Source organism: Chiroxiphia lanceolata, chromosome 2 (assembly GCF_009829145.1).
Source record: "Chiroxiphia lanceolata isolate bChiLan1 chromosome 2, bChiLan1.pri, whole genome shotgun sequence".
Lineage (NCBI taxonomy): Eukaryota > Metazoa > Chordata > Aves > Passeriformes > Pipridae > Chiroxiphia > Chiroxiphia lanceolata.
This window is the reverse complement of record NC_045638.1, coordinates 115,659,551-115,671,770: the sequence shown is the minus strand read 5'-3', so window position 1 is coordinate 115,671,770 and position 12,220 is coordinate 115,659,551. Positions and strand designations below refer to the sequence as shown.

The 12,220-nt window shown below is 37.8% G+C and overlaps 1 protein-coding gene across 3 annotated transcripts in view; it reads left to right on the top strand.

Annotated features, from left to right (window-relative positions):
- Positions 1-12,220, top strand: part of CADM2 (cell adhesion molecule 2) — a 607,683-nt gene that overhangs the window by 511,543 nt on the left and 83,920 nt on the right. For all 3 annotated transcript variants that reach the window (XM_032678665.1, XM_032678663.1, XM_032678664.1), the window contains one exon: positions 1,378-1,468. In XM_032678665.1, the coding sequence (XP_032534556.1) occupies positions 1,378-1,468 (91 nt within the window). The remainder of the gene's footprint in view (positions 1-1,377; positions 1,469-12,220) is intronic.

Below are 12,220 nucleotides of genomic sequence, written 5' to 3'. Positions count from 1 at the left end.
TGTAAGGTTAGTGCAGCTGTACTGGCAAGATAAATGATGCTAACAATACTTTCAGTGGAATTATAACTAGTCGACACTACCCTTTTTTTTCATCTTATGCCATGCTGAGACATGCCAGAAAATAAAAATCAAAAGTTGGAAAATTTTTTTTCATTGTTTTAATTGTTTAATTGTTCGTATCCCACTTAGCCCTCAACAGGACTATGGGCATCTCAATAAAGAACTATATTGTTACAGCATATCTTTTTTTTTTTTTTTGCCATTTGATTTTTGTGGAGTCATTTTGTCATGCTCCTTCACATTTGCTTAATAACAGGACATCTGTCATGTCACTACTAATGAAAACAGCAATTGCAAATTGGATGAGACAAAATTTTGATACCCTAGATTTGCAGGTTAAAGTGTTTTGTATTAGGAAAGTATGGATAAAAAAAAGAATTTGTGGAAATTAGGAAACCGGGAATTTTTCTCACTTTTTTTTACTTCTTCCTAAGGAAAAACATGTGTTGTATAGAGATGTTCCTTTCTTTTTGATCTTTTTTGTTCTTTATAATAGGTGTCCCTTAAACTCCTGTGTTGACCGTGAGAGTATATCCTTTCAAGCCAGCTGGCAAAATTTTTCAAAAGTTAAATATCTACTTCAATTGCTTTATTCTACATGAATTCACCGTAGCTTTATTGTGTATCTTTTTGCAATTAAAACTATAAAACCAATCCCATCATATAGAACAGATTGCAGACTTTTCTGTGGTGCTTTATGCAGATTTCTGAAACACTCTCTTTGCAAATTCTATTTAAAAAATGTTCTGGTTTAGTGGCAGCATTATTGCATTTCAGAAATAATATCCTGTAAAATGTCTGTAACATGGTATTTTATCTGAAAGCCCATTGTGGCTTTCTTATTACGAGTTTCAAGCTTCTGCAACAATAAGAGGGTTCTTATTCAAATGTATACTATTGCATTCATTGCTCTAATAGCAGCATTCCATCATATCAACCTGAAAATAGACAAACAATTGCATAGAGTACTTGTTATTCATCCTCAGTATATTTTATTTCGTTGTTAGATATCAGACTTTGGAATAGTCATATGGAGTATTTGCATTAAACACAGGAATAAAAAAGTTATTTCCTGTGAGTATATGTATGCTTTCTATCTGTATTTCCTAGGGATATAAAAAGTTACTGGTTTAGTTACACTGGTCATTTTTATTACCTTCCTGAAGACAATGGGAATTGCACAAGGCTCCATATGAAACTGTCTCCGAGTGTAAATTAAATCTATGGTTTAGTCTGTTGTAAATAGAGAAGAATGTACTCTTAGATAATAAATCTTTTTTGTGTATATCAACAAGTTGTCTATTTTTTTCTTCCTAGATACACCTTTAGTTAAAATCATTTCTTCCAATTCATGGCCTGAAGAAGGACAAACTATAATTTTGACTTGTGAATCCAAAGGAAAACCAGTGTAAGTGATTTAACAAGTAATATGTTTTTTTTGTTATTTTACTTATTCTGCTGTGACTGCAATCCTCAACTGCAGAAATCTTCTGGTTTTGTCTCATCCTGGAGTGCAAATTAATCTCTGGTATAAAAAACCCCTTGAAGCCTGTCTTCATTAAGTGTCTATAGAGGATTGGTCTTTTACTTTGTCATCTATTTTAGTTTTTTAGGAAGAATTCCAGCTGTGAGATACTTTTTTTTTTTTCTGGTCAGGTATATCAACCTGAAAGGAGTGCAGGCTTAATCAGTCACTGTTTACATCATTGAACTGATGATAGAAGAGAAAATGTCTCATGAAAATCTTCCTGCATCAGCTGGCCTCAGAGAAAATATATTAAACTTGCTGGATGCTTTGGCTGTCATTTACAGGGGAATTTGAAGTTTAATGATATGTGCAAGTTGGCCGCCTGTTTCTGCCAGAATTTGGAAAGATGTAGCCTGCTTTAAGAATATAAATTGTTTTACTTGAAAATTAACATCTCTGCCATAAATATCTTCAAAGACAGATCTTCAAAGACTAGCCCTTGTACAGAATCTACTATTTAAATAGACTTCACTCTTGAAAACTCTATCTTCTCAGAAGAGCTGTTATATAGTTACTCATAAATTTGCATAAATAATTTAATTGCTTGATATTAAGTTAATATGCATCAGGTTTCTTAAATATTGACCTTCTGCTCAAAAGATCAATATATAGTGGGGTGATGATACACAGCTTTAGAATGGTCTTGAAAATGGTAATGCAGTAATACTTTGGGTCTAGAAAAGGTGCAAATTGCATGACAAAAATCGTGTCACTTATGGCTGAATTTCTCCCTGGTGTAAATTTAGTGACTTTATGGAATTGCTTTACGTAGGAACTTGAAGTCAGATTTAGGTCAAATCAGGCATTTAAGTCCAAAATTTCTACTTTGAAAAGCTCTTCTGAGTTATGTCTGGCATCATTTAAACTCCATAGGTACCTTTCTTTTTTTATATTATGTACCTGCATCATTTTAAAGCAGCTCCTCCATCTAGATCTTGACTGGGCTGAGCAACTCAGCATCTAAATCAGGCTTCTACCCTGCTTGAGACCAAAACACTGGTTTAGTCTTACATGATTAGTCCGGTGAGTCTTAAATGATGCTGAATGTAATTGGTTTTCTGCTTACCTATGCAGTTTTGACGTAGTGTGTGTTTCTGAGATAGACACCTCTGCAGGTAACACAAAAATCAATTGTGAGACACCTATTGCTTTTATAAGAAGCTTGAAGGAGAAGGAATTATTCATCTACCTAATACACTTTGAGCATTCCCCTAGGTAACACAAGGAACAGAGTCTGCTTCCCCAGTATTTTTAAAATCAGCAGAAGATGTGCAAGTGCTTAATTTTAGGAAAGAGGTCAGTTCTGATTGCCCTGAGGGCACTGTTGGCTAGGTGATACTTAGGATTTTTCCTGTCTCAGTGTTTTCCTCTTGACTTAACAGGTGACAATTACATGAGAGTCCTCTCTTTGGCTTATAGACTTCAGGCGTTCTAGCCCCAGGTGTTTGATTTTCACTATTGATCTAGCACTCCCTGGAGGGAAAAAGATTAGAAGTAGGGCAGTCATTATGTATTTTTATATTTTTAATTACCTGTTGTTTGTTGTTGGGAGGGGCAGTTTGGCCCTTGAAACTTGGAGTCTGTTTAAATAATGAAGTTTGAAGGCTATGAGTTTGTTTCTTCTTTCTGTTCTTTTTTAGTTTTGCGAGACAGACAGATAGATTCGACCTGTATGTAATTGGTACGTTGGGAGGAAGGAGAAATGGATGTATAAGAGCAACTGGGGGTTCTAGTCCTCCAGTGAAATCATCTGAGTATTGCAGCAAGTAGGCATGATGCTTTTCAGTTTCAGAGTGTAAGGAATCATTTTAACTGTCTTCAAACAGTTGCACCAGAGAAATTTACATTTGAGCAGCTCTTTTCAGGCCTCCCTTTGCATTCAGTGGAGAGATTTAGGCACTGTTATGACATGGCTGTTCTGCTGTACACTAGACAATTGCAGAAGAGCCAGACTGAGCCAGACCTCTGCTACTTCCTTTCCACTGAATACATGGAGTTTAGACACTTAATTCAGTCAGATGTCTGTATGTTGGAATACCAAAAGTAGATGTCTAAATGGAGACTTATCGAATTTTATATCTGTGTTTAATTTTGGTAAGATACATCTTACCTTTTGTCTACAATTTATAATGACATTTTCATAATTCATTCACTACTTCCCATGGGCAGTCAGGTGTTCAGCCACCTCCAGGAAAGCAGGGCTCTGTCACATGTAATGGTGACTTGGGAAGACAAAACACTGTCATCCCAAATGCCCCACACTTTCTCCTTCTTCCCCAGCTTTATATACTGAGCATTAATATCATATAGTCTGAGATATCCCTCTGATCAGCTGGAGTCAGCTCCTTGTGCTCCCCCAGCCCGTTCACTGTTAGGGTGGGGTGAGAGACAGAAAAGGCCTTGGCTCTGTGCAAGCCCTGCTCAGCAGTAAGGAAAACATCCCTGCATTATCAGCACTGTTTTCAGCACAAATCTAAAACACAGCCCCATACTAGGTAGTATGAAGAAAACTAAATCTATCCCAGCCAAACCCTGCATACTCTGTTAATAAAAGAGACAATTAATATTCTCAGGTAGTAGATTCTCTTGCAGACCCCTCTATTTGTTAGTCATTTCTGAAAGCAATAAAAAAACTGTAGAAGTGTTTTGTTTTACCTTGACATGCACACTTAATATTATAGGTATACTTTATACCACTAGGAGGCTCTTGTTGAAACATAGTAATTAAGATGGAGCTTCAATTGAGGTGTTTACTGATTTATTAATTTTTCAAAAATAAAACTCTTTTGTGTCTTTAATGGATTCAAATACAAACCTCACATGTGGTTTTGAAAGGGCAGCCAAATAAAAACTTCACATCAGAGAATTATCAAGGCAGGGCACCTCTGTGTGGCAGCCTTTGGGGCACAAATATTTTGCCAATAAATGCACCTGTAATTGTCCCTACCACAGGAACTGCCAACATCAGCTGCTCTGTATTGCTTCATTAGGTCATTCTTTCAGGGAGCAGAGCCAGTAATAAATAGGCATCCTCCTGGGAGCAGCTTGCAGTTGCTTAGCATGAGAAACAGTAATGTCATGCTCCCAACCTGCATTATGATTACCTTGTGGCTTGTAGAGAGAGAGAAATTGCAGAGCTCCACAGAGCCCAGAAATGTCAGTGTCACAAGGTAAGTGATGAACTCTGGGCTTCATGAGGAGCTCAGAGCCAGCCACGGTCCTTCACAGCCATTTGCCCACCGTGGGTTAATTTCTATAGAGTGTCAACTTTGTCACAGTTGCAACAGTCTCTCTGGTTTCCTGTAGGCAGCAGTGAATCATAGCAGTAAATGAACACTTACTTATAGGTGCATTTCTCTTCTATCCCAGAGCAATTTTCCCAGGCTTCAAAATGACATTTGAGATGAAAACAGATAAAGAATGAAGCCAGGTGGTGGCTGTGGTGACATTGATGATACTGATAACTGCTGCAGAGTAATTCTTTCCCAAAAGGGAAAAGCAGAATGAGGCTAAAACTAGAACATACACACCCCATCTTACAGCTCATCACCAAGCTCCTCCTTGCAGGGATTCTGCTCCTCAAACCGTGTGTATCACAGTTACACCAATACTGTGGTTTTCCCATCTACAACACAGTCCTGAGGAAAAGCGCTGCCTAATTTACTGTCCCGTAGCAGGAAACGGGAAGGAAGATTTGCTCAGGCCAACACCTCTGGGTGATCAACTGCACACTGCATCTCCTGCTGAAACAGCATCTTCCAGAGATACAGCAGAAAGACAAAAAACAACTGTTTACTGTGTGTTAGAACTGGAGAACTAGGGCCCTGCTGTGGTTTCATGATTTAGGGTGTAAGATTTCGCTTGACCATGACTTCAGACAAGAAAAAACATCCTCAGGCACTTGTGTGGCACAAGTGAGAGATGAGCTGGAATTATCTCAGACTCTGAGGTTCCTGATTGCTATGAATGAGTTTGTGTCACCTCACATTTGTGGTCTTGATGCAGATACCAATGTTGGAACAGGGAATCTGAGAGTGAGCTAAGGGGGAGAAGTTGGGGGGATGGGGTGGCGAGAAAGATGGAAGTGTGAGTGGGCCATTCTGAGTGATTCAGTGAGGCAACATGAGAGGGTGTAAGACAGGATGCACAGATTCTGTGACTGTGCTGTTTTATTTCTCTGCTCGTCACTGTGAGGGTGAGAATAGCTCTGACTCCGGTCATTGTCCCGTGCTTATTTCTGTTAGGGGAATTACTTCAAGGCAGGAGCTGAAAATTACCTTCTTTTGGGTAGGCACTGTATTGCTGCTGTAGAAGTGTGATGATACCAATAAAAAGAACAGGCCAGGTTTTCCTGCCTGTTCTGTGATGGTTTTGCAGAGGCAGGCCATGTGGGTGATTGATAAAGTGTAGCAGATCCTCACAGACTCTGTCACAGTTCCCTCTGGAGTGTGTGTTGTAGCTGAGATGGGCTGCCTGAGAGCTGCTGAGGAGGTCACTGCAAGAGCTTGGCTTTGCCCCTTGGGCCTCTGATGGGACGTGTCATGACACCACTCCCACCTGGTGGGATGGCATAGTGACCACAGCCTTGAGTCAAAATGCAGTGGTAGGAGGGGGAGGGAAGGAGACTTCCTCATCCATTGCCTTCCAAAAGACCTGCCTCTTGCTTCCATATATAGCTCTGGCTGCTTATTGACTCAGGATCTAGCATCAAACTTGAGTATTCCCCAAAGACATCGTTACACTTATGGATATACACTTCTGGATTTGCTGGTGTTCTGTTCCAATTGTGTGGCACTTAGGGCACCAATTCTAAGCAACAGTAGAAGGCTGGAATTTGGAATATTATGTGCATAAAGATAATTTCAATTAAAATTTTCTGCTGGTGCAAAGGAATAAAGGAAATATATTCATCAGTTTAACACAGATAAATATAACTCACTATAGAAACATACCTTATTATCTGTAATATTTTAATGGAACATGAGATATAGCATTTGTGAGGATTCTTGTCTAATTGGTTTATGTCCAGTTTGTAGACCAAATTTCAGAGTTTTCTTTTGGAAAAATTCCAACAGCTACCTTAGTCTTGCCTTTTGCAAGACTCAGTTGATAGTTTCTCAGCCTTATTGACAATTTTGATAATAGTGATGTCCAGGTTTGGGGTTTTTTGTTGGTTGGTTGGTTGGGTTTTTTTGTCAAATTGTAAGTAGAAACATATTTAGCCTTTTTTCTACATAACTTAGGTCAAGACACCCTGTAATTGGTATCAATATTCAATATAATTCCTTTTTAGGACATACTATTGTATACTTTCAAACCAAATTGAAGCTAATTCATTGCCTTTTCAATCCTTCGTGCTGTTTTGTCTTTTCCAATGTTTTTGGCTGGATCCCTGGACAGTTGTCAGTCTATAACATTTTAGTAAATGAACTTGCCTAATGTGTCCATAGAGTATCAGTGGCTCTTCTTAATTTAATCTTTTTTTAGCGTAATATAGATTTACATAGGCTTTGTTTATTTTCCAAAGAAATAAATGTAATTAAACTTCAGAAATCATAGACATCCCTTTTATGCAATGTCTATACTTTTCTGAAGTCTTATTGCCCATAGACATCCCTTTTATGCAATGTCTATACTTTTCTGAAGTCTTATTGCCTGACAATATTTTGAGTATTTTAAAATAAACATCAGATAGCTGTAAAAAAATAAAAAGTAAAGAACAAAATGATCATTTACAGCCATCTGCACTTACAAAATATTTTAAAAGCCAATGTCTTCTTACTGAAAGCTGTAGCTTCTGTATGCTATGTCTTAACAATATAGCCTTGTTGACTCAAAACTGCCCCCAAAGTAAACTCAAAACTGTCCCATAGTGAAAGAAAGGTTCAGTATTTTATATTCTTAGTCAGTACTCTCATCAAAGCATGCATGAAATATGTGAGTTTTTTAAGTCAGTGTCATTTCAGCAGTAAGGATGTCAAAATATAATGGAATAATTAGGGCACAGGAAACAGAGAGTTAGCTGTCTCCTGTGTGCTTTAGAGAAATGTCTTTCCATTCCATGCAGCTCAGGGGAATCATAGTACACTTGGTTGACTAATGTAAAGCGAATATTTGGCCTTGTTTGAAATAAATAGGGAAGATTTTTATTTCAGAAAACTCACATAGGTATTCTTCGTTAGTATAACATTATTCATAAGGTCACAAAAAAGTTATAGAGAAAAGCACAATCAGTAATAAACACTAGTATTATATGTATCCAGTAGTATAAAATTTGGACAAGTAAACATTTTAATATCAGAAAAATTGATCACTTTTAATAATGAGGGTGCACCAAATAATCAAGCTTGTGCTATAAAGTTTTTGTAAATTATGTGTATGGTATTTCCACAGAACGTTCTGTCTTTTCTAGTATCTATTTAAAGAAGGCTCCCTTGAGTGAGAGAAACATTTTGAAAAGGCTGCTGGAAAAAACTACTAATGACAACAGAGAAATACTCACCACCATCCTGTCAGTGACCCCAGAGAGTGGCTGTGTCATTTGAGAGGGACCTGACAGGGCTCCAGGTGAACCAGAGAAAACCTAGGGAAGTTAATTGGTATTCAGTCACCTGAAAGCACTTGAACTGGCTCTAGTTTAGCCTGCTGTCAGCCAGGACTCTCAGGTTCTTCTCACCTTAGGTGTTGGATTTTTCATGTCCTTGCTGAATTTCCCTACCTCCCATGAAGGAACTGTTGGCCTGTTCCTCCAGTCTATGGAAGTCCCTCTCAATAGTGTCCTTCCCTCACAGGTATTCACATTTCTTCCCTATAGTATCTGAGAAGTTAGCAAATGATAAGCAAATACTAAGCAAAAAAAAAAAAAGTTTATTTTTGTAACACCTGTGGATGATTAGGATATTCAGTGGCCTCGAATTTACAACTGGGAACTGAAGCAGAAAAGAATCCTAAGTTCAGAACTGACAAATAGGTCACATATATTTTGTGTCTAACACTGAACACAGTTCCCATTTTCCCGAGAGTATTTGGAGTGACATAGCATCACCCTCAGAAGATAGCTGGTTTGATGAGAACAGTGAGTTCTTAGCATGTCTGCAAACCTATACTCAACAGTGAAATCAGAACCTGGGGGAGAAAATTGTGGAAACCCACTCGACATTCAGCTGTTAACATTTTGGTGTATAGGTAGTTTGCCAATACTGCTTTAAAACTACCTCATAGTGGCAGGTTTAGGTTTTGAATCATTAGTCTGACGGCCAATTTTTGTCTGTGTATGATTTTTTCTGTCCTGCCTTGACATGATACACTTCCCAGCTTCTCTGGCAGGTGAGATGGAGGTTTTGTAGGAAATGATCTCGTTTTCTACATAAATTTAATTCACTGCAGAATATTATCTGCATTGTGCCATGAGCACCTAGCAGCCTAGAAAGAAATGCTGGTATCAACTCCGCCTTTATGAATTATCATAATGAATCTGCAAAAGCATGCATGTTCCTGTGTTTATAAATCACCGTGCAGAATGAATCCACAGCCCAAGCTGGATGCTCAGGCAATATCAATAAATATTAATGATTTGGAAAATTGGATGAATTTGCCCATATCCAGGATGAAATACTACTCTAGCAAAATATGAATGCAGTATCAAAGTATTTCTCTCCTAAGCTTCAGATGCTCGCAGAAATCCTGAATTGTAAGAGTCTTTTTCCAGGTTTCTCTGGAAAGGCCTACCCAAAACTGAAATTAAGTAGGTGAAAAAGAATTAAGGGAAGTTAGGTACTGGAGTTCCACTGCTTTATATTTAGATCTAGACAATCTTTGTCTTAGCAGAAAGGTAGATAGTTTTGAACAAAACTGCTGTGCTTTTGAGAAACTGGGAGTCTCCCTTGTGTCCTTTGCCTTGATCCCAGAACTAGCATTAACTGAAGTTTCTTCCTTTGTCTATTTTATGCTTTCTGAAACACTGAGTTTACATTTAAGTTTCCAGGAGCACATGTCACACACAGCTTTGGGCAAGATTCTGTAAATATATGCTTGAATAAATGCCTACATATATAGGAATAAGTATTGTATTTGTGGGTATAGACTTGGACAAAGGTAAGGAACCCTCCTTACAGTTCCCAGCCCTGCGTTCCTTATCACTGGAGAACAGCTCTCAGGATAGCTCAGGCTCTTCTGTTCATGTCTTTTGTCTTGCTCTCTGTCCATTCTGAGTTGTCTTGCTTTGAATTTGTCTTGTTCAGCAGTTAGATAAAGCCTGTCTCCTACAAATGCAGAAGGTATCTCTGTGTTGTCTGTCTTTTCACCCTTGTTCTAGTTTCTTGAAATGTTTCTCCTTTGTCTTCTTTTTTTTTAAACGCTGCCTTTTCATCTTTGTATCTTTATCCTATTTAGGCTGTCTGTATACTTTTTTGCTGTTTGGAGAAGTGTGAGTTTCCACTTCTCCAAGAAGAACTTATTCTATTTGAGTAGGTAATTGTTAACTCCAAACTAACCTACTGTTAATTTGTTCTGATGAGATATATTCCATATTGGCTGATGTTAATCACTCTGTATCCCATGGTTATTGTCAATCACATGGAAATGTCTTATTGTCAGCCAGACTTGTAGGTTAAGCACCTATATTCTCCACCCACATAGGCAGCATTGTATATATAAAGAAAGCTTTATTGATATCAAACACTACAATTCAAGCTCTTTCAGTCGGGAAGGCAAAATAAAAATGTATCGTGTGCAACATAACACTGATCACGTAGTGAGTGACAGAAGTTTTGTAGGTTGGAATGTACACAAATGTTGACAACAGTGCACCTTTCCAGCATCCAAATTGTATGTCCTGCTTAGTTATAAAATAACTCTAGCTAATGGTCACTGATGCCAGCCCAAATCTCTGTTGAAGTCAAACTTGGCAACATTTGCCAGTACTTCGCCATCGTTGCTGCAATTACTTTCTTTGGATAGTTGACCAGTTTTTTAAATTATTTTCATTTTGAAGGAGCTCATGCTGATGAGATCTCCTGCCTTGATTTAGCATGCATCTGTTACATGCTGTGTTTACTGAGTGCTCATTTTCAGATCTTATGAAGAGTATCACATTGTAGAAAAAAAATCTGCCTAGTGAAACTGTCCAGATAGGTAGTTTGTCTTTGCAAGAAAAAAAAAACACAATTATTTTAAAGGATAATGTAAATATTCTTGTAACCTTCTACACCAAATTTTCATTGACGTTACGTCTCCATTGTAAAATTATGCCATGATGTGGTAGATAATATATTAAGAAGCGGGTAACATTTTTGCTGAGATGCAGCTTATATATTTAATAAATTAAATTTCAGTTTGTGTTAAACATCCTGTCCATCTAGGGGGTTGTATCTTCTTTTCACAGCTGGGACCTTCTACAGTATTGGGGGTTTTTTTCCCAGAATTTTGCAGGGAGTAGGGAAATAGGTGTTATAAAAAGTGTGACACAAAAAGAAACAGGTGGGAGCATTAGTACCTGTCTGAAAATTACACTTTACAATAAAGCCTCCTGCAGTGCTTAAGAACTTCCCCTTTAGTGTTCTGTAAAATAATCACATTGCCTAATAGGCTCAATTCAATAATTGCTTTTCCTCTTTTTTAAGTGTCCCTTTTCTGCAGTGTTTACCCATAAAAGTGCAGAAAGTACAGTGTGAAAAACAACTACATGCAGCATTTTTAGTGCCTGTTAAATCCATTTTGCATGTGTATGCCTTTTGAGATAATTCTTTTCCTCACTCTCAGGTAGAAACACATTCTAAAATAAAAAGGACCAGGAAATAGAATAATAAATAAAATTGAAATACAGCATCAGTAATTCTATAGACTGGAAGTTAAAACATGAGAAAAAAAGTTTTGGGAGAAGATATGATGCCCAGTCTTTTAGATATTTCAGTTTCTGTAGACAAGTGCTTAGCTACACTTACACACAAAATTATAGAGGTCTTGAACCAACCATTAGCAGTAGAGTACAAAAAGACACGTAAGTATTGCTCCTTTAGTGCAAGTCATGCTCATCACACTTACTCCAGAATATGTATAGCAGATGTTATCTGAAACACCCAGTGTCATGGGGAGCACCAGCTCACTAAATATCTGCATTTTTGCCCCACATTTATAGCAACACAGTACCCTGAAAACATGTACAAGCTGTAAGCTAGCAGGGTAAAACACCAAACTTTTAAAGGAGCTTAACACTGTTCTTTGATGAGCATAACCTCAAAACAAGTGGAGGTGACAAGATAAGTGGGATTGTGGTTCTGACGGGCATGGCAGGAAACAATTAAGAATACAAATAAATTAACACACTTTATTATTAGTGTGAATTACAAATTAATCATTGTTTGGTTTAGGTAGTCTGACCTCCTGTTGCAAGGAAGACCTCAGGGATTTCTCAGACCTGAGTCTGGTTGGTTAAAATTAGATTTCCAGATTCAAGGCTTACTATAAAGCATCACAGTAAACTGTTTCCAAGCCTTATTTATTTATTTAAGACGTAGGAAAGACTGAGTCTGTGATTTGCAGCCTTGCACAGCAGAGCAAAAGCAGTGGACTGGCAGGATGCAGAACCACATGGAGCAGACAACAGCCAAGAAACTGCTGTAGCTGATTGCCTGG